Source organism: Otolemur garnettii, unplaced genomic scaffold (assembly GCF_000181295.1).
Source record: "Otolemur garnettii isolate 467f Iridium unplaced genomic scaffold, OtoGar3 scaffold00015, whole genome shotgun sequence".
In the NCBI taxonomy this organism is placed as follows: domain Eukaryota; kingdom Metazoa; phylum Chordata; class Mammalia; order Primates; family Galagidae; genus Otolemur; species Otolemur garnettii.
This window is the reverse complement of record NW_003852410.1, coordinates 24,261,534-24,283,899: the sequence shown is the minus strand read 5'-3', so window position 1 is coordinate 24,283,899 and position 22,366 is coordinate 24,261,534. Positions and strand designations below refer to the sequence as shown.

Genomic DNA, 22,366 nt, shown 5'->3' with positions numbered 1-22,366 from the left:
TCTCTCCCTCCGCGCTGTCTCTACCCTAGCCCAGCTGGTCGCTCCGCGCCCCTCGCCTGGTGGGCTCGCCCTCTCTGGCGCTGGGTTCCCGCAGCGCGCAGCCCGGCGTTACGAGCGGGCGCAGGGCACGCGGCTCGCCGGCCCCTGCCCTCGCCTGACATCTCTGGGCTCTCTCTGCTCCCGAAGGGGCTTCTCTGAGCCTGAACGTGGTGTCAATTGAACTTCATTTTCGTAGGGATCCAGTAGGTGGGAAGACCCAGCGAGGGCGAGCTATGGACCCTGTGAGTCAGGTAAGCCGGACCTGGGCAGGGCGGCTGGCTCCGGGGGCACCCCGCGGCTCTGGAGAGGCACCCTCGGCCCCTTCTCACGCTTTTGCTTTTTCTCTCTTGCCTCGCTCCTCCAAAGCTGGCCTCCGCGGGCACCTTCCGGGCGCTGAAGGAGCCCCTCGCCTTCCTGCGAGCCCTGGAACTGGTGAGTAGCGCGTGTGCGGGGACTGGCGCCGAGACTAAGGACGCCAGGTGAGCAGAGGTCGGGGCTCTCCGCTTGAGTCTGCTCACAGCTCTGTACTGAGATCCTCCCCACTCCCATCGTGCCATTCCGGGGGGGTAAGGACAGGATCCAGGGACCCTGCTTGGAGGCAGGAGTGTGGATGAATTTTTGCAGGCGCTTAGACCGAGTGCCATCTCAGCTCCCCGCTTGCAGACGTGCAGGGGCTGTGGAAAGAAGCCTCCTCCCCGGGACATGGGGAGGGAGCAGATAGAAGAGCTACCGCTGGGCTCTGGCCACTCACCTGGACTTTGGCAGGGTAAGAGATGAGTGGAGGAACCCAAGGCTGAGGTGAGAAGACTTGGCCAAGCTCAGAAAGTTGGTTAGAACAGGGACAGCTCCACGTCCAGACTGGGATACTGGGAGCGCCGTGGTCAACTGCTCCGCGGGAGCTCCAGGGCGGGAGAGATGCTGGGAGGCTGGTAAAGGTGCTGGATAGAGAGCAGAACGCTCTCCTTCCCTATTCCAGTTTCCCTCCTCTAGCCACTCCTCGAGAGTGCTAATGATTTATCCTGAAAGAACCTACCAGTCTTTTGGTATAGCGACTTTCTTCAGCGACTGGGATTTAGGAAGTTATATTCCTCCTCTGCTTTGTCGCTCAAAACAAAACAAAACAAAAAAACACCCTGATGGTCCCATGGCAATTTGTGGACAGCGAAGCGAGGCACAGAAACGGTTAGTTATGCTGCCACAGAACAATGTCAGTGTTGTTGGCTGGATGATGGTTATGCAGAGTGAAATCTGCAGGTCACACGTTTCTTTTTGCTAGGAGCTCAAAAAGGCAAACGAACCTATCTGAACAGAAAGTTCAAAGCCCGTCATGTAGCATTAATCACAAGCCCTAACACTGAGTGGCTGGGAAATTATGTAAGAGCCTGTTCTGTGTTCCCAGATCTTTGCTTCGAGGGCTTGTATCTGGCTTCTGCTGTGTAACTGTGGTGTTTACATGGATAGTCTATGAGATAATTACATTTGCCTTTTTTGCAGACCTGAATAAAAATGCATGAATATACCAAATTGACATAATTAAGACAGCTTTTGGAAGGCCTGAACTAGTGGTTCTGAGCTGGCTATTCAGAAACTGTTTTCCTTATAGCCAAATTAAACAGAGCAAGCCGTACTCACAGTCCCAGAAACTTTTCCAGTTAGCTTTCTCAACCTTCTGCCCACATTCATTTTCAGCCACTCAATGAATAATTCCTGTGAAAGAGTAGCTTTTTGGATAAAACATTATCTCCACTTATCAAGCCATTCTCTTTTTGAAAACAAAATTCAAAGACCTGACATCATTTTCTGACATAATCCCTTCTTGTCACACTGTCACTTATCTGAAATATTAGCTTATGTTCTCTCCAATACTGCTGCAACATGGTATTGTGACACTACTCGGTACAAAGCTTCCCTATACAGCCTCTACTGGTGTATTTCAAACCATCATCAATCTGGATGAACTTGTTTAAACTAGACTCCTAGACAGAATACTGGGAAGATAGGTGTCCATGAATCTGCATGTTAAACAAGCTCCCTGTGTAATTCTTATGCACATTACAGTTGGACAGCCACCACTCTAAGCTGCTTCCAAAATTCAAAAGCACTGTTTACATCAATGCCTTAGCGCTGTTTCTGTTCACACTATATGAAATGCCCTCACACCCCAAACCTAGAGAAAATGTTTGTCTTTTACCTCAACTCAAATGTTACTGCCCCTATGAAAATTTTCTCATTTACCTCTTCACCTTTTCTCTATCCCAAACTCAATGGTTCACCTCATTCTTTGAGCTTCCATTATTTTATTTATTCACTCGTCATGAGAATCTATCACACTGCTTTATAACTGCATTGCATAGTGGTTGTTTTTACTTGGGGTATGGGTGTGTGTGTGAGAGAGAGAATAAAAGTTACTGCATTTAAAATATTTGTGATCCTTCACTCTCTTGTACAAGTCTAAGGCTCTAAGGAGGAATGGCTTTTTGCTCATAAGTCCGTAATTAGATTCTCTTTTATGTAGTGGACAGAGCACACTTAAGAAGTCAGATAAGTCAACCAGTCTACATTTTAAAAGAGCTGAGTTAGAGACATGGGAGGGGAGAGAAACACAGAGAGAAAATTAGTTGCTGAGAAAGTTTGAAGTTGCGGACACAAGCAAAGAAAACACAATTTGTGTGCATATGGTGGCGTGAGCAGCCACGCTGAGGTATCTTTCTGTAGGAGATGTTAGCAATCAGAGGGTATGTGATCTCTTAGACAGCAGAAAATGTGTTCTGTTTGTCTCTCCATTCCTTTCATAGTACACATTAAACAGTAAGTGATCAGCAAAAATTGGAAATCAGTAATAAAAGATTACTTAAAGTATCCCAGCTTCTCCTCTTTCTGAGTAAGTTTTACAAAGCAATGGAGAGCAGCCTTAAAGTTGGTCATCTCTAAGGTCTTAAAGGAGCATCCTTTCCCCTACCCCAGCATTTGTGCTGCAGAAATATAAGTGCATGTAAAGATATGTGGGTATGGATCTTAGTCTGTTTAGGTTACAATAACAAAATACAATAAACTGGGTAGCTTATAAACAACAGCAATTTATTTTTCTGTTTTTAAGTTCTGGGTCTGAGAAGTTCAAGATCAAGGTGCCCTCAGATTTAATGTCCGGTGAGGGCCCATTTTCTGGTTCATAGATGGTGCCTTCCCATGGCAGAAGGGAAGAACTCTGGTCTCTTCAGTACTTCATAAGGGCACTAATACCATTCACAAGAGCTCCACACTTATGAATTAATCACATTCCAAAGGCCTCACTTCTTAACACTAACACTTTGGGGATTAGGTTTCAACATGTACATTTAGAATGGGGGGGGACATAAACAATCAGACCATTTCAATATGTTAAAGGATATTTATTGCAACATCTTTTGTAGTGGAAAACACTGGAAATAACTAGTAAATCCATTATAGAAAAATAACTAAAATAAGATTCATGGATGTTACGAAATATTATACAACCATTAGAAAGAATGAATTAAGTTACTATGTGTTGACCCAGAAGTCAATATGTGTCATTGTGTTGGAAAAAAATTATTAAATGAGAAAACATGAGTTTTATTCTTTGAATTTGATAACATTTTCAAATACAAAAAGAAATATTCTTTTGATTGACACCTAGGTAATTTAATCAAATATCAAAGTAATGCATAGACTTTGATACTGTTTTTGCAAAAATAAGAAATGAAATTACAATTTTGTGTGTGTGTGTAATTTGTATGTGCATAAAGTACAGATATGTAACACTGACCTATTAAAATTGATTTTTTTCAAAAGGATGTAATTTGAGGTGCAGTAGGCAGAAAATAGGGGAGGCTGAAGGAAAGCTGTGGTATGCAGGACAAATCATAAGCGTATCATTTGTCTACAATTGTGCATGAATATGAGTAATTCTTAAAAATAACTCACATTTTAAGTTCTTTCTTATGGACTGACCATATGAACTGGTATTACCTCTATAGTCATGCTCCACTTTGGGATTTTTAGCCTAGGGGACAAATGCACTCTACTTATGTGTTCTTTCCTTAGGAAGGGTTCATGGATACAGTAGATTTAAAGTCTTAATAACCTATAAAAGTCAAGCCTTGAGGGAAAAGCTTTAGCCAATTTCAAAGACTTTCAGGCAAAACTCCCATATCCTTAATCTCCACTTAAATGAGGTCAGGGGACTTTTCACTAACTTTGGATCAAAATGAAAATTGAGACATAGCACTGACTCTGGTGATCTGTTTCATTTATTCTCTGTTGATAAAATAGGTCTAGCAAAACTCTTTAGTCATTATTTGAAAGCAGTAAATGTATACATAAATACATATATAATTTACTCTGAAGCACTAAGTTGATATAGTCCTGTCTTCCATTAATCATCCTTATTTTACTACTTCCTGACTTTGTCAGTAGGCCTTGGTCTCCTTATTGTCTTTTCTGTTCAAAAATTATATCAGCACATTCTTTCATCTCCCTCCTCTTTACAGTGCTCTGGATTAGCACCTGAGGATTTATCTGAAATGGAAAGTAAAGTACCCCACACATCCATACTGTTCTGGACCACATTCACGTCAGTGTAAGGTCATTGAAAAGACTTGAACTCCCACAAATTATATTTACATGGCTTATATAATCTTCCAATACAGTGACAGTGTACTGGTATACTTGCTTTAAACGAAGGCAGTAGCATTTATATAATCCTCATTCCTGAATTTAAATTCTAAGTCATGTTTTTCAAGAAAATATCATACTGCTTTCTTGACATTAATAGCATTTACAATTCATGGCATAGATAACCACAAAGAGAAGCATGTCATTATAGGTGTACATAAAATGATGTGATATAACATAGTCACCATAAATCTGTAAGAGTAGTAGTAATAGCTACCTTCATCATGCAAGCTTCATGTAAATCACTATATTATAGTAATTCCCTTATATCATTGTGTTGAACTTGTGTGACTTTGTGTAACATTCACATTTCACCATGAAGCTTAAAGATATTAACCAGTTCATAAAGGGAGAAATTTTAGGAAATAACAAAGAGAAGATTTTGAACAGTCTCACTCCCAACCATACCCTCCTAAATGCTATGCTCTTCTTCCTCCAGTATGGTAGGCACTGCTTTATCTTATCCCTTATCATCAATGAAACTTTAAAATCAGATGTAATCTTATTTTGCAGTACTTATCTCACTCATCAAGGTATATTTTTCTGCCTTTCCTGAAAATGCCAAGGAATGTTTTTATTTACATATGGCTGTATTTTCTATTAGTAATTAACCAAGATGGAGTAGGTGCCAATTAAAAAACAATATATTTTAATTTAAAATATGTAGAAAAAGACTTTGATTACCAATGACCTAATCTCATTTTATGATCTTTTATTCTCTTTTTATCAAAAAAAATGTCCATGTGTCAAACAACATTTTCCTCTCCTAAGTATAAACAAGATGGGATTATAAGGTAAATGGCAGCAATCTGCCACTGAGGATCTGATGTAATTTAAACCTATATTAACATGGATATAATTATAACCTTCTAGCCTCTCAATTGGTAACAAAAATCATGTGCAATTAGAATATGAGTCAATAAACACATAATAAAAAGAACAACTCCGAGTGTGCTAATGGATTCACCACTTACTGCTTTTCTGAGTTTATTAAGAAAATTAGATTTTGGCCTCATAATTATGGGAAAAAAGAGATCTTATTTTTTACTAGCTTGGTTACCTTGGGCAAGTTAATTGATTCACTAGGCTTCATTTTTCATTTATAAAGTAGGGCCAATAATAGTTTCCACTTTAAAGCATTGCTACAATGATTGGATTACTTAATTTAAGTTCAGTACCTCACAGGGTGACTGGGCTATAAATATCCAATAATTGATTATGAAGATGATGATGATAATATTGATTCCAGTGCTTATGATGATGATGATGCAAAAGGAGAAAGTGGAAGGTGGTGCCAATAGCTCAAAGGAGTAGGGCACTGGCCCCATGTGCCAGAGGTGGCAGGTTCAAACCCAGCCCTGGCCAAAAACTGCAAAAAAAAAAATAGAGAAAGTGGAAATTCATCAGAGGGTAATTTAGACCCTTATGACTAATTTCTTGCAAGTTAGAATCTTGCCAAAACTCTGAAGTAGTAAATGTGTATTCACACTAACTCATACCTATTCTGAATCCCTCTGTCTCTGTACCCTAGTATGGAGGGCTCTCATCCAGCCAGGGTTATTATTTATTTATTTATTTTGAAACAGAGTCTCACTTTGATGCCTTTGGACTGCTATGGCATCACAGCTCACAGCAACCTCAATCTCTTGGTCTCAAGTGATCCTCCTGCCTCAGCCTCCCAAGTAGGTGGGATTACAGGAACCTCCCACAATGCCTAGCTAGCTTTTCTATTTTTAGTAGAGATGGAATCTCGCTCTTGCTCAGGCTGGTCTCGAACTCCTGAGCTCAAGCAATTCACCTGCCTCAGCCTCCCAGAGTGCTAGGATTACAGGTGTGAGCCACCCCACTTGGCCAGCTAGGGTTATTTTTACCATAGCATGAGTGACGCTCCAGGTACTTGCTCTTAGAAATATTCACATTTCAAAGAATATTCCAGAAAGGTCAGTGTTGAACCTAAAGGAGAAGGTCTAATGGAAGAATTACAAGCACATGATCTTTGGAGTTTCTTTTGTTGGGGGATGGAAAGAGAATTTTTCTGATTTTTCTCAAGACATAACCCATAGTCAGTTGTCTACATTCAAAAGAGTCACAATGTGTCCAAATGAATTATCCACAGGTAGTGGAATATCTTCATAGGATCAACTAGAAGTACTTACTAACCACATTAAAATACCCAGGTAATCCTGGCCATTGGGAGTTCCCAGATAGAAACATTAGAAGAACCTTAGACTCTGCTCAAGGGGAGACATTATTCTTAATTCTCTTTTCCCCAGGGGACTCACATCTCTTCCTGACCTTAATATAGCATTGGAAGAAAATATGAAGGTAGGAAAAAAATAGTAGAAGTTGTACCGAACTACAATCTTCATTTTGTGTGGGCAGAGATTTGACTTTTGCTGTATTTGTATCTATTCTTGTTTATTGTATTAGCTTAACCTTCCTTAGAAGAACTCTAGTTTGCTGACTTGAAAATTGGGGACAATACCCCTTGTCTACCCTCCCAGAGTTGTGGAAATTTTAAGTGAGATCGAACATGTAAAAATGCTTATCAAACTATTAAATATCTTCCAAAAGTTAATGATAATTGTAATCACAATGATGATGATTGATAAATAAATAAGAAATAATTATCCCAACCTAAGTGCCTCTTGACAGCACAGTAGAGTTACTGGATAGAGGATGGGATGAGATGTGAAGTATATAAGCCTCATCTCTGTGTATGACTGAGTCCTTCCCAATCACTTTCCATCCTGTATCCTTCATCCCAACTTCTTTGGCCTCTTTTGCGCCTACAAAAAAGAATGATACAGCCAGTTGAAAGTAATGAATTATCCAATTTTGTACAAGGGAATTCACCCTCACCCTTTTAATCATCATACCAAAAGCCAATTTCTTGCTCTGTACATAGTTCACATTTTGGATGTTGGGGTGGGGGGCTGGTAATGGTTCCTTGTAGTCTGATGGACTTTTGCATATGCCATGTCCTCTGCTTAAAACACTTCCTCTCGTTCTCATGCAACCTTTCTTAGCTGTGAATTCCTCTTCCCCCTTCAGTGTCAGCAAAGATATATATCACTGAGAAGGAAAGTTTTACTAAATAAGATTAGCCTCCTGATGGTTCCTAGAACATACTCTTTAATGAATTGTCTTCATTTGAGCATCTCAATCAGACTAAATGCTCCATGAGGGCAGGAATTGTGTTTGTCCTTCTCATCAGAACATTCTGAGTTTCTAACACAGAGCTTGGCATATAGTAAGGCCAACTCCAGGGGCATTTACATTCCTCACCAAAACACCCAGGTGGTAGGTGCTTACTAAGTATGGGTTGAAGTAAATGAAGGGAGGGAGGGAAGAGAATAAAGAATAACTAAATAAATTTTAGGGAACATACTGGATGAGGTGTCAATTCCCCTCATGATCTCCATTGTGAAGAACTGTAAGGCTTTCCATAGAAACAATTGTTTAGCTTGGTTATGGAAGAGTAAGTCACAACAAGTTTCAATTGTGAAGTAAAGAGGGCTGCTGTAGGGCTACCTGGAGTATACTAATGGCAGAAAACTCTTACGGAAATAAAAGTACAAGGAAGGCCTAAGCCTTATATCTAGAGATTCAAGGTAATGATTAACAAAAGTGCCCCATTAATATGTCTTAGCTACTGTTCTCTCTGCCCTTCATGTGTGTTCCCTTTCTGTTTCTCATTTATTCTTTTTATGGTTCTCATTTAATGTCCTAAGAGAAAGAATGTGATTGGATGCAGTTTTTTTTTTTTGTTGTTTTTTTTTTTTTTTTAGTCTGTAAACAGCTATCAGCCCCAGGCCACATGGTAAGTCAATAGCCAATCTACAGATTGGTTGCCCATGGGTCAAATGCTCACTCCTATCCTGTCATTTGTGGCCTGCATTACAGGGGTCATTAGATTAAAAATGTTTCCTTCTAGACTGTTCTTTCAGCTGGATCAGAGAGAGGGACAATCCTTCAAGTCATTGTTAGGGCAGGGCCAGTGAGTTGTGTACATGGCTAGAATAAAACTAAATGGCTTTTTGAACCAGTACTTCTTTCATTAAAGTAGCATTGATGATTTTCTTTAAAAGATGCTACACCTTTGAGATTTTGGTATCAGAGTTCTTGGAATTCTGTCTGTAGGGGATAATTCTATCTGTAGAATAGGGGGGAATCTATCTGTAGGGGGAATTCTATTTGTAGGGGATAATTTGGCAGATTTTCACTGATAATGTCATCCAAAGAGGTGTACTTTTGGTTCATCAGCACCAGTGACTCCACTGGTTTGTATCATTTTGTTCATCAGTCAAACGCCTCTTCCTGAAAGGAATGATGAGTTTTTGCCTAGTGTTGAGACAAGCCATTTGTGAGTGAAAATGTATTCTCTTAACCTTTCAGTACTTAACTCTGGTCTTTGATGTTAGAAGACTATATTAATTACTACATTCATTATATTTGTGCATTTATTAATATGGTAGGAAAGAGATTACTCATAGAAGAGTCACTGGTTTGCCTGGTATGCTAGGTGCTGTTTGTTTGAGGAAGAGGAAAGGAATAATTTGTCAGTGAGCCAAAGCTACTGTGAAACAATTGGAAGGCAGCATGGAGATTGATGTAGCATGGGCTTGGAGACCACCCCAATGCTGAAGTTCTGGCTCTTCTTTCTAGCCATGGGACACTGACCAGATTGCATAATTATTCTGCTCCTCAGAGTCCATAGCCATCACATGAAAATCAAAAGAGTCACACCTTTTGGTTGCTGTGAATGTTAAGTCAGATAATGTTAGTAAACCCCCAGTGGTGTTTGGTCCATACTAAAGCTCCCTAACTATAGATGAGGAAGAGGTTGCTAACGATGATGATATATCTACAAATAAAATTAAGTAGACCTAAAATTTCTAACACCACATTAACACAAAAAGTCATTGTTACATTGTTTTTCATTTGTTCTTTCTCCATTGAGGGAATATTGATTGCAAGATGATTGTAAAGTATACCTGAATAGTATTAATACCAATACATAGAGGTAAGTGCTTAACCACGTGCTATACACACAGTATTGCATTTAATTTTATATCACCTTATGAGACTAATCAATAAGCCCTTTTTATAGATGAGGAAACTGATGCCTACGGAGATCAAACTACTTACCTAAAGTCCTCCAGCTAGGATGTGATAGAGCTAGGATTTGAATCCAGGCAATCAGATGCCAGACTCTATGCTGTTAATTATATTTCTGTATTGTCTTTCTTTAGTAGTGATCACTCATTACCCCTGGGTCTTATAGTTAAATGATTTCACCATTGAAATCAGCACAGACTAGATATATAAAATTTCTCTTTAAAGTCCTGTCTTCTTATTTATAATTCAGTTCCCCTTCTACTATTCTATAAAGCTATTTTAGAATTCAAGAAGGATCTGGATATTTAGCAAGATTATGAACATTTAAATTCCTTTTGGATGCCTTGTTAGTTATTTAAGTCACACAGGTTTTATCATGGATGATGGAGGAGTAAATGAATTTTGTCTGTTCATTGTATGTGTATGTGAGCTGCATTCTTTAGATTTGTTAGTTTGAAAGATTTTTGTGCTTTAACAAGAAGTGCTCACATACCCATCTGGTCTACTATGAGACTGCCTAGCTGTGCTTTCATGCAATGACTTCTTCATGTTATGGTTTTGCCTAAACCTGATAGGGAGTTGGCACTCTCACTGGAATCCTTCCTAAAATTGGCGTACAGTAGATTTGAGAAGACTGGCAGTGGTAACATAAAAGAAAGGATGACACCAGAAAATAGGCTAAGATCATGGAAGTGCCCCCACACACATCTGGTCCACCATGACACTTCCTGGCTGTGCTTTCATACAGTGACTTCCCCCCAAAATCTTACCTACCCCTGATAGACAAGCAGGCACTCTCTCTGTGATCCTTCCAGAAGCTGGACTCCAGAAGAATGGAGGAGGTAGAAGATTGTAAAAGAGACACTAGAAAATTACTAAGCACAAACCCATGATTTGCGTGAAGAATGGAGAGTAGGGGCTCGGCGCCTGTGACTCAAGTGGCTAAGGCGCCAGCCACATATACCTAAGGTGGCAGGTTCGAATCCAGCCTGGGCCCACCAAACAACAATGATGGCTGTAACCAAAAAAAATAGCCAGGCGTTGTGGTGGGCACCTGTGGTCCCACCTACTTGGGAGGCGGAGGCAGGAGACTCTCTTGAGCCCAGGAGTTGGAGGTTGCTGTGAGCTGTGGTGCCACGGCACTCTACCCAGGGGGACAGCTTGAGGCTACATCTCAAAAAAAAAAAAAAAAAAGAAAAAAGAAAAACAAGAATGGAGAGTAGGGATTATGACCGTGATTTAGAATTGCTGTTTTTGGAGCCTTGTGAGCTGGGGCTCAGCCACACACCTCATATATGTTCACGGGTTCCAGGGATCCCAGGTTCCTCAGGGATTTTACTTACATTGAAGACTTGTTTAAGCAATAAAAATGAATTAATGACTGAGACACATTGTATAAATTCCTTTATCTCCTATCTCTCAATGTCTTGAACTATAAAATGGGGATAAACATCTATAACACAGAGTAGTGAAATAATAGGAACTTTAGTGTGTAAAAGTTCCATGCTCCTTATGGGAAACATTGACAGTCCTTGAATACAAATACCAAAGTTCAGATATCTGGGAAATCTTTCCCATAAGAGCAATAGCTGATGTGCTACCTTTAATGTCCATCTACATACATCTGCAGTTGTTTGAAGAAGATACATTTTCATGTCACAGTCATCAACCAGAGAGTTTATGGAAGAACTTTTGTTGGCAGATTCACTGATTCTATTTATGACGCAAATGAAAGCAAAGCATAATTAATTATGTGATCACCAAAATCACCCAGGGTGTGCGGGTATGCATTTGAAATTTATTTAAAATAGCATGTTCTTTGTTGGCAGACAAGCAAACAACAGAACAAGAATGTGTGTGAACTTGATAGTGGTGTGAAACTCTAGCTTTTCGGGGGAAGGGGCTATGTTTACCCTTAATTGTCACTTAATGACAAGGATACATTCTGAGAAAAATGCATCATTAGGTGATTTTGTCATTGTGCAAACATCAGAGAGTGAGTGTACTTAGAAAAACCTAGTTTACTACACACTTAGGCTATTGGTGTAGCCTATGATTCCTAGGCTACATACTTGTACAGCATGTTATCGTATTGAATACTGTAGGCAGTTGTAACACAGTGGTAAGTATTTGTGTGTCTAAACATAGCTAAACATAAAAAGGGTATAACAAAAATACAGCATTTTAATCTTATGAGACCACCATTATATATGCATCATTGACTAAAACGCATTATGTGGCCCTTTCCTGTATTTTACATTGGTAGTTGCTTTTTTGTGAAACAAAACAAAGCAAACAGAAAAACAAAAAACAATCCCCCAAACTAATTGATGTGATAATTATACATGTTTATGGATTACAGCATGATATATAAATACATATATACAATGTCTAATGCTCAGATCAAAGTAATTAGTATATCTATCACCTCCAACAGTTATCATGTCTTTGTGTTGGGAACATTAAAAATCTACTCTTCTAGTTATATAAAAATATACAATGAATTGATGTTTATTTTAGTCACCCTATAGTACTAGTGTTTGGAGTTTTTTCTTTTTCTTTGTACCTGTATTTACTACATTCTCATTTGACAATAGAAAAAATATGTGGTTTTGACTGTCATCACCATAGTGACAATCTATGTGACCTTGGACATGTTATTAATACTTAACCTCTTTGGGCCTTTCATATTTATAAGAGTAGAAGTAATAATGACTAGCAGGCAAAATTGTTATGTTCATTAAGTGAGATAATATTTACAAAGAGTAATGACATGCAGAAAATATTCAATAAAACATATTAAGTTTTCTTTTTTCCTCCAAAATACTTCTACTGCAAAAGTTTTATTGCAGTAGAAAAATTGTAAAATTCATGAACCTTTAATTTCTCTAGATATTCTTTCTCACGTGCACATGTGCATGGAAACACACATGAACACATGTTCTTTGTAGAGAAGGTCATAAAGAATAGGTGTACATAACTGGAATGAATTCAAGTGGGATGATAAAATTTGGTAAGGTGACCATGGCTTTGGTAGGGTGACCATAAATTTGAGAAGCTGTTTTCTGAAGGAAATAACATACCTCTGGCTTGGTGCCTGTGGCTCAAGCCTGTGGCTCAAGCGCCAGCCACATACACCTAAGGTGGTGAGTTCGAATCCCTAGCCCGGGCCCACCAGACAACAATGATGGCTGCAACCAAAGAAATGGCCGGGCATTGTGGCGGGCGCCTGTGGTCCCGGCTGCTTGGGAGGCTGAGGCAGGAGACTCGCTTGAGCCCAGGAGTTGGAGGTTGCTGTGAGCTGTGATGCCATGGCACTCTACCCAGGGGGATAGCTTGAGGCTCCGTCTCAAAAAAAAAAAAAAATAACATACCTCTTCATCTTGGAAAGAAAAGTACCCCCAAATAGTAAATCACCACAATGACTATAAATGAATGAGCTCCTGCTATGTGCCAGGCTGTATGTACCATGTCACTGCCTTGTGTGTTTTCTTTTTGTTTTTATTAAGTAAATTTATTTCCAGTTAATGTCAGAGTACAAGCAACCATATCAAAATATTTGATTTTGTTAGGCAGAGTTCTGTGGTTCTGTCCCCCACACAAAAGTTGTACTAATCCCCCCCCAACCCTGTGCCCATTCAGTGAGAGCATCGCCGCAAGCCCCTCCCCCCAACTTGAATTGAAATGAGTTTTTCTGCCATTTGGGCATGCATTAGACAGTCTACTGGCTACATATTCGTATTGAGTACATTGGATATTTGCTTTTCCATTCTTGTCATACTTTACTAAGAGGCCACTTGCCTGAAGTTATACAAATGGTAAGTAATTGACCAAAGCAGAATTTCAAGCCAGGTCTGTCTGACCTTTTGCCTCTCCTGCACCTGCTGTGCTGACAAACATACTAAATAAATTTGTATTTGTATTCGGGAATGGTTTTGGTTTTGTGCATGCTATTTAGAGCCATTCTTATGCATAAGAATGCATAATTAATATTCATAATTTAAATCACAAAGAATCAGCAAAAATTGCTAAGTAAAAATTATCCAATATTCGTCTACTGAAAGATAACTAGGGTTAATATTTTAAAAAATATATTTGTACATATTTTTATGTGCATGTGCCTTTTTTCCTGCAAGAATGATGTATCACAGATGGATCAATAAATTGTGGTATATGTACACCATGGAATATTATGCAGCCTTAAAGAAAGATAGAGATTTTACCTCTTTCATGTTTACATGGATGGAGCTGGAACATATTCTTCTCAGTGAGGTATCTCAAGAATGGAAGAAAAAGTATCCAATGTACTCAGTCCTACTATGAAACTAATTTATAGCTTCCATATGAAAGCTATAACCCAGTTATAGCCAAAGAACATGGGGAAAGGGGAAAGGGAGGAGAGGAGAGGGGAGGGGAGGGGAGGAGGAGGAGGGGTGGAGGGAGAGTAATTGGTGGGACCACAGCTACAGTGCATCTTACAAGGGTACATGTGAAACTTACTAAATGTAGAATATCTTAACACAATAACTAAGAAAATGCCATGAAGGCTATGTTAACCAGTTTAATGAAAATATTTTAAATTGTATATAAAACCAACACATTTTACCCTATGACTGTATTAATGTACACAATGATGATTTAATTAAAACAAAAAATTCCAGTAAAGCCAACTGAAAAGAAAAAAAAAAAAAAGAATAATGTAACAATTTGCTAGGGCTATACTACATAACAAAATACCCAAACTAAGTAGCTTAAACAGAGAAATTTATTGTGTCACAGTTCTGAAGGCTAGAAGGCAGAGATCAAGGTGTTAGCTAGCAAACTTGGTTTCTTTTAAGATTTTGTGGAAGAATCTGTTCCATGCCTCTCCCCCAGCTCCTGGTGGCCCACTGGCAATCTTTGGTGTTCTTTGGCTTGTGGATAATGCATTGCTTCAACCCCTACCTTCCTCTTCATATGGAATTCTGTGTGTGTAGGTGTGTATGTGCATGTGTGCGTTTTTATCTCTGTTTGTGTCTAAATTTCCCTTTTGTATGAGGACACCAGTTATATTGAATTAGGGGTCCACCCAATTGCAGTATGACCTAGTCATCACTAATTATATCTTCTATGACCTTGTTTCCGCATAATATCACATTCTGTAGTATTAAAAGTTAGAACTTCAACATACAAATCTGGGGAGGACACAGTTCCACCCACAATAACTGCATCCTTACAATGGGCACAAGTTTTGTCACTTGCTATATTCCCCTTCATGTATTGTGAATTCTATTTCCATGCCAGTAGATAAAATATGTTTCTATAATGTCAAGAGCTGCATATTATTCCACTGTGCACTTATCCCAGAGATTATTTAACTAATCCCTAACTTAGTTTTCAAATGTGTATTATTTTTAAAACCTTCAAAGAGCTACTATTTAAAGATAAATGTTTACTGTAATTCTGTTATTATTAACTTAGACAGTTTCTAGATGTAGATTTATTGGCTAAAAAGGTTATATATTTTAATGATATTTGAAAGAATAACCGAATTATCTTCCAATGAAATAGTATCAATGTGGGAATTACCAATTAAATGTTTTTCCAATTTGATAGTGGAAATGAAATCTTGATTGAATTTGTATTTCTTTAATTTTGCAATGAGATTTTACTTTTTTCCATCAATTGTTTATTTTCTTTAGGAAATATTATTCTTATTTTCATTTGGGAATTAATGAACAGAATGGATTTATAAAGCAATGGCCAAGTCTGCCAAACTCATGATGCTATTCACGTGCACTTTTACATAAGCTGCTGCCTTAATCTTTCTAGGTCATTGTCCTACTCCACCATTTGGAAATTATTTCGATTGCTATTCTCTGACGTGGGCAGAGATGCAAGTAGTCTTTCTCTGTGTCAATGTATAAAAATAGATGTAATTTTTAGAATGTCAAAGGTAATCACTATTGTGATAAATCTTTTATAATATAAATTACTTTATAGTATATGGTATATGGTATATAGTATACCAAATTTTATATGGTATACAAAATTTACCATTTTATTTGTATTTTATTTATATTAAGTATCAAATTTATTTATTCCAAATAACATTATTGTGCTTTAGGTAACACTCACAAATCTTGGTGCATATTCAGTACTTTTCTGAAATCGCAGTTGGTGGATATATGCGGTTGAGACTCATAAAAAAAAAAAAAGAGACTCATGTACACTGATTTATACCATACCTACTTTGGGAATGGATCTGAGGTATTTGGAAGTTTAACACTTCTTTGGATAAGAAAGTCAGAATAGATGGCGTGTTATTGCACCATTGGAGAAATCTGAGGCATATCTGGCTTTTGAATGCAGAATATCCTACTAATAAAATAAACTACATTCAGCAGCTGCCTGGTGCCAAGGGCATGTTCTCTTTCTTGGCTCACATCCCTGAGCACGCTTGTTATTAACTGAGATAGTATTGTGTGCGCATTCTTTCTCCACCTCACATATTGCTATCTGGAGCCTCCTTGGCTTCTCTGTGAATTAAAAAGCAGTTGTTAACATCCATTGTGTACTCAATGTGCTTCAGGCCCTGTGCTAAGGATTCTCTACTTGTTATGCCATTCAATTCTAACAACTCTACTGAAATATATGCATCATTTCCTCCTCTCTTTTCAGGAAGGGAATCTGAGGATTGGCAAAACGTATAATGGTTAAGTGTGCACAGTTGATAATAGCAAAGCTGAGATCTGATGCCATTTTTGCAGAGCTTCAAAAAAGACCCTGTGCACTTAACCTAGCAGTAATAGAGGAAGAAAAATTCTGAGCTTCTCCTGCAGATTGGATTCCTGTATGAAGAGCCAGTACTTGTCAGGGCAAAATCAACCAAAGTAGTGGTTGTTTTTATCAGGTGGTGAATTCTGGTGTGGGCAGGCAGAGCGAAATTCTTTAATTCTCTTTCTAGTTCAAAGCCAAGTACTTTTATAAATATACTTGATAAAACAAATTTAAAGGATTTTTTTTATTTAATGTGAATTGATCTTGTTTTATGTGTAGACATCAAAACCACAGTTGCCTGGGCAAATGATGGAAAATACTTAGAGCCGTGGCACTAGATGCTACCTGTGTTTTCTGTTCATCGGTCATTTTTTTGCCACCCTTCACCCCATCCTCCATCTATTTGTGAAAAGGTCAAGTTCCTTGAGCTTGTAAATCTTTTTTTTTTTTTTTTTATGGATTTGTTCTGAGAGACACTCATTTTCCTCTCTCATATTGGTTATCTTGCCTTTGATGAAACTGGCAACATGCCCAAGGCCACCTGGCCAGTAAATGCTGGGTCCAGAAAGCAAACCAGGGCTTGTAGGGGGCAGAAAGATAATGCATGAGGAGACAGAAAGCAGGAGCCATATTGGTGATCAGAGGGCTGGCACCTCATATCAGTGGATTTCTTCCTGTACGAGCAGCTGCTTCCATGCAGGCCAGTTGTTGCTCACTGGTAACATAACCTCAATGTGTCCAGATAGTTCCCCTTTTCTTGCGACAAAGAAAGTAAGAATTTGGGTGCTAATTTTGGTTGTAGAGTTTTAATGCTAGAAGGATTTTCTATTTTTCAAACATTGTGAGGCCCACCTTTTGCAGAATAAACAAAGTGTGGTTGAATTCTGGATATGCACCAGTCTCTAGTTTGTTCCTGCTGTACCACAGCATCCTGGTGCTCCCCCACACTCCAAACCCCAGGGGATTTAGCTTTGCATCCCCATGGACCTGGTCCAGTTCTTTTTATACAGAGGTTCTCAGGAGCTTTTGGTCTGCTGGATGAAGGAGAAATTTGGTGCTCAAAAATTAACCCTAGCTTGGTCTTTGAGCTGATAGAATTAGTGAGTACAAAGGTCTCCTTTGCCTTCCTTCAGATAAAATATAAAAGTTTTCCATTAGTTATCTAGGAAGCATGAAAACATGGGGACTGTGTCTTAGGCCTAAAGCTTAGTGGGAATGGAGGCAGTGGTTCATATTAGCAATAAAGGGTAAGTGAGTAATGCGGCTCCTGTACTGCACTGAGAAGTGAATTTCTCAATCAATCAGTATAATCCCAGAGAATCAATTCTACTCTTTAAAAGTGCAGTTCAGTTGTTTGTGGTTTAAAGAATCAGTGAATAATGAATCGTAATAGAAGATGGCTCTGAATATTTACTTATGGAGTAGGGCTAGGGCTGCCCAACACAATATTTTGCAGTAATAGCAATGTGCTACATCTTCACTGCCCAATACAGTAGTCACTCACCACATATTGTACTTGACTGAGGAGGTGAATTTTAAATTTTATTGATTTTTAATTAATTTAAGTTTACATAGCTGGTAGGTACCACACTGGACTGTGAAAGTAGAGCACATTACCCTGTCCTTCTGGTTTACAAGGGTAGTGTGCTAAATTTCAGCAAATTGCTTACATAGGGACTATTATGTGCTAGAATATGTTCATTGCAAAGTTGCTCTGCTCCTTAAAACATTCATTTTTACAATAGCATTCCACACATCACACAGTGTTGATGGCAGTGAGTTTTTCAAACCAACTTTTAGAAATTTATTAGACCTTGAATTTTCTAATCTTTTCCTGTTCTTTAATGTTTTCCATGTATTTATGGATTTTATGTATTTCCATATATTTATGGATTTTATACACATATACATTAATTTTAAACATTGAAATAAAAATATAAAGTAAATTAGTTGACTTTTCTATTTGGTCCTGATATGAAACAAGATGACAACTGTCAAAGTTTGCATTAATTTGTTGGCATAAGCAGAGCGCACAATGATATTCATTTTTAAGAATAATTTAAAGTGATATGCATTTTATTGGGAAGCAGACTAAAAGCCACAGATTTGAGCAATATTACTTGCTACAGAGAAATTAAACAGCTTTGTCAAGTTTAGTTAGCAAAACATCAGGTTGAGACATTTATTCTATGACTGGCAAGGTGACTGGTAATAGTTGAAGAGTGGCCATAAAGTCATACCATAAGCATACAAATGCACATTTAAGAGGAATGAGTAGTAATCAGGCTAAAGAGAGCAACAGTGTAAAGACATGTCACAGTTCTGGGTGGGCCATATGAACAAGAACAGGGATATCCGATTCCATGTGTATCATTTCTTCCCCTCCTTTCCAAATGGAATTTTAGAGATGGCAGATGTCCCAGTTATGCATCATCTTACCGAGGATTCCCCTGAAAGCAAACGCTAAATCAAACATATCTATGAGGGTAATTTATTAGAAAGTGACCCCATGGAATAGGAATGAAGGAGCCGAGAAGTGAAATGGGGAAGGAGACAAAATCAACATAAGGGTTCAGCATAGTGAAGTTGGTTGTCCCCATGGGAGACTTGCTCAAACACACAGGGCCTCCTGAGCAGCCTTAGGCAACGTCCCTCAGATCGCTTTGCCTTGGGGACAGAGGGTGAAACAGTAATCTTTCTTCTCCTGTTGCCCGTTTGTCAAGGGTGGCCTTGTGGACATTAACCCTTGTTTTAGTTTGAGTTCCCCCAAAGCAGATTTGAGATGAGAGAAGGATTTAAGGTAGTTTATTTGGGAGCTAATTCCAGGAAACGCTGGTGAGGGAGTGGGAAAATGAGGCGGGAAATGGAAGTAAAGCTCAGCGAGCACATCATCTAGAATGTTAGCAGTGCTGAAACTAGGTCTTCATCCCGCCAGGAGACTCAGAGACCAGTGTAGAGTACACACTGGCTGTAATTGTGTCACCTGGAGGTCCTTGTCAAAGAAGCAAGAAAACAGAGTTTTTAGTTGTAGTTTCCAATAAAAGGTGTTAAGGAAGTGAGAGAGGAGATGTTGGGGAAAGAATCCCCAGTCTCTGACACAGATGCACAAAAGATATTCTTCAACTAGCTGCTGCATTCTCCACTTTGCTTTGTCTGACCTTGTATATATGTGCACATGTGTGTGCGTGTGCATGCATGTGCGTGTTTTCAAAAAGGAATTCATTCTGATCCTCCAACATTATTTCGTTTGATTGAAAGAATCAGCAACCCATTCATACTGGCTTAGGAAAAGAAAAAGGATATATTGGAAAGAATTGTTGTTATCAAAAGGCAAGCAGTTAAAGTGATGGGGAAGGAGAGAGAGTTGAGATTTGGGAGCTGGAAAATCAGGGAAGAGTTTTTCAGCATCATCTTACAGGGGCCTGTCTTATGCGTGTCTTCTCTCCCATTTCTCTGACTTCTTACTGTAAATACCTTGCTCTGCTTTTTCATATTTAAGGAAAATTATATCTGTCCCAAGCCTGATTCTGCCTCAGAGTTCAAGTATCTGACACTGTTTCTCTTGGCTCAGCATCTCCAGAGAAGGAAAATGGTTGCCTCAACCTTGCCTGTGGCCTGGCTCCACCTGGTATGGGGAGGTGCACAGGACAGTGTGGTATACAGACGTTAGTCTGCTTTGTGGGGCGTATTGTTTAAGACAATGCAATAGGTGGGGAGAAAATGGTTGCTATCTCTACCTCACTGACATTCACTTTTTTAAAATGTGAGAAAATGCAAAGTTTATATGAGAAGTGAGGTCCCAGGCAGTTGGTAATCAATGCTGGATCACAAACTCACAAGAGAGTGATGGTAGTATTTTCTCAATAATGGAGAAACTAGCAACAGTGAGTATCTCAGTGGGGGGTGACAGTCATTTAGATGTTGGGGTACTGGTTTTTAGTTTAGACTATCTCCTGTGAGGCAGGATTGGGCACTTCCATGTTTTGAACTTAGCATTGTTGAATTCATTAATCATTAGAGGTGCTTGGTATTAAAATTAGCAGCAAATGATGAGTGTCCTTGATTGCAGAATTGGGATGTGTTTTCCACTCTGATACTCAAGAGGATTTGGATATGCTTTTGATAAGAGTTCCAAGTTTCCCTGCCAGTTTCAGGAAAGCTCTTCACAGAAGAGCTGGTAAGAGTACAAAAGTAGAGGAGAAAAGAGGGAGTGTGACCTACTTCCAAAAGATGCCATGAAATTATACTTTAGCAATTGAAGTTTTATAAAATTTGTTACCCAGAGTCCCCTTTGCATTTATGTTCGAATTATGAGTATGATTTCTAGAAGACACATCCTCTCTCTCTCTCTACTAAGGTAGTGCCAGCATGGGACTACTAACTCAAATGCTTTGGTTACAAGAAAATGTGGCCTTTTGTTGGCATTCACCAGCCTAGTGCCAACCTTCCTGTATGCTTTAAGGATAAAATAATTATGGGAGACTCTGTCCCCTCCCCATATCCTTCTCTCGCTCTCCCAGTTGTTGTGAATGTTGTCTGCCAATAAGTCAAAGCAGCCCCTTCTCTGGAGAACTGTCTATGGCTGAGTGGAAGCCACCTTACATATTAGAGTACAGCAGGTGTAGCCTACTTATTGCCCCAAGGGTAGCCCAGAGCCAGTAACAGTCTAATACTAGGGCACCAAGGCTTGCCTCAGGGGGAAACAACTCTGGTACAATTCACACTATAGAGGACATGGGGGAGTTAGGCTGAAGGTAGCCTCTAGCTGAAGCCATATCCTTGCTTAGCTCCTTCTCCTGCTCTAGCCCACTTCCCTCTTCATCATTTCCTGGAGAGCACTTCCCAATAAATCAAACGCACTAGAATCTCTATCTCATACTCTGCCTCTAGAGAATCTGATCATAGATAGGAGGAATATTATTGTATTTTAAAATGCGGAACCCTATTTTTTAAAAAGAATATTGGAAAAGGAAGATGTGGATGGCTGTAATTAAATTATATGCAATGAAGTATTATTTCGTGAAAAAAGACTAGATTTGAAAATCCAGGGTTTAATCTTTCTTCCTGTGCTTTTAAGTCATATGACCTTAACCAAGTCATTCTTTGAGCCTAAACTCCATTCTTGGAAACAAGGGAATATCAATCTTTTCTTCACCATCTTTTATTCATTTGATGTTTTGTGTATAAAACATTTTATTTTTAGTGGTATCATTGGAGTGATAAGTTGGAAAAATAAATCTGAATATTTAGATAATGTTTTGGGTGGCCATTAGGTATAAAATGTGCACAGAGCTTACTACAGGATGGGCTCTCAGAAAGTATTGTGAATTTTGAGAAGGTATTTTTCAAAATTTATACCTAAAAAGATAAATATTTATAACTACTGTCAAACTGTAAAGGGAGCTCAAGCCATGGAACAAAAAACCACAAATGTCTCCATTATAAGACTTTAGCTATTTTTTTATCAATTGGATTAATATGGAAGAAATGAATGGAAAGCATTGTTTATAATCTCTTATTGAGTTGACACAAATATAAACATTCACTATCTTGTGATATCTATTATGGACTGAAGCATATGAACAATTAAAATTTCCTGGCTCAGCGCCTGTGGCTCAAGCGGCTAAGGCGCCAGCCACATACACCTAAGGTGGTGGGTTCGAATCCCCAGCCCGGGCCTGCCAAACAATGATGGCTGCAACCAAAAAATGGCCAGGCGTTGTGGCGGGCGCCTGTAGTCCCAGCTACTTGGGAG

At 39.0% G+C, this 22,366-nt stretch overlaps 1 protein-coding gene across 1 annotated transcript in view; it reads left to right on the top strand.

Annotated features, from left to right (window-relative positions):
- Positions 1-272: 272 nt before the first annotated feature.
- The window catches only part of SYNPR (synaptoporin), a 361,119-nt gene continuing 339,025 nt past the window's right edge, over positions 273-22,366 (top strand). Inside the window, exons 1-2 of the mRNA XM_003785524.2 lie at positions 273-290; positions 406-471. Of these exons, the coding sequence (XP_003785572.1) occupies positions 273-290; positions 406-471 (84 nt within the window). The remainder of the gene's footprint in view (positions 291-405; positions 472-22,366) is intronic.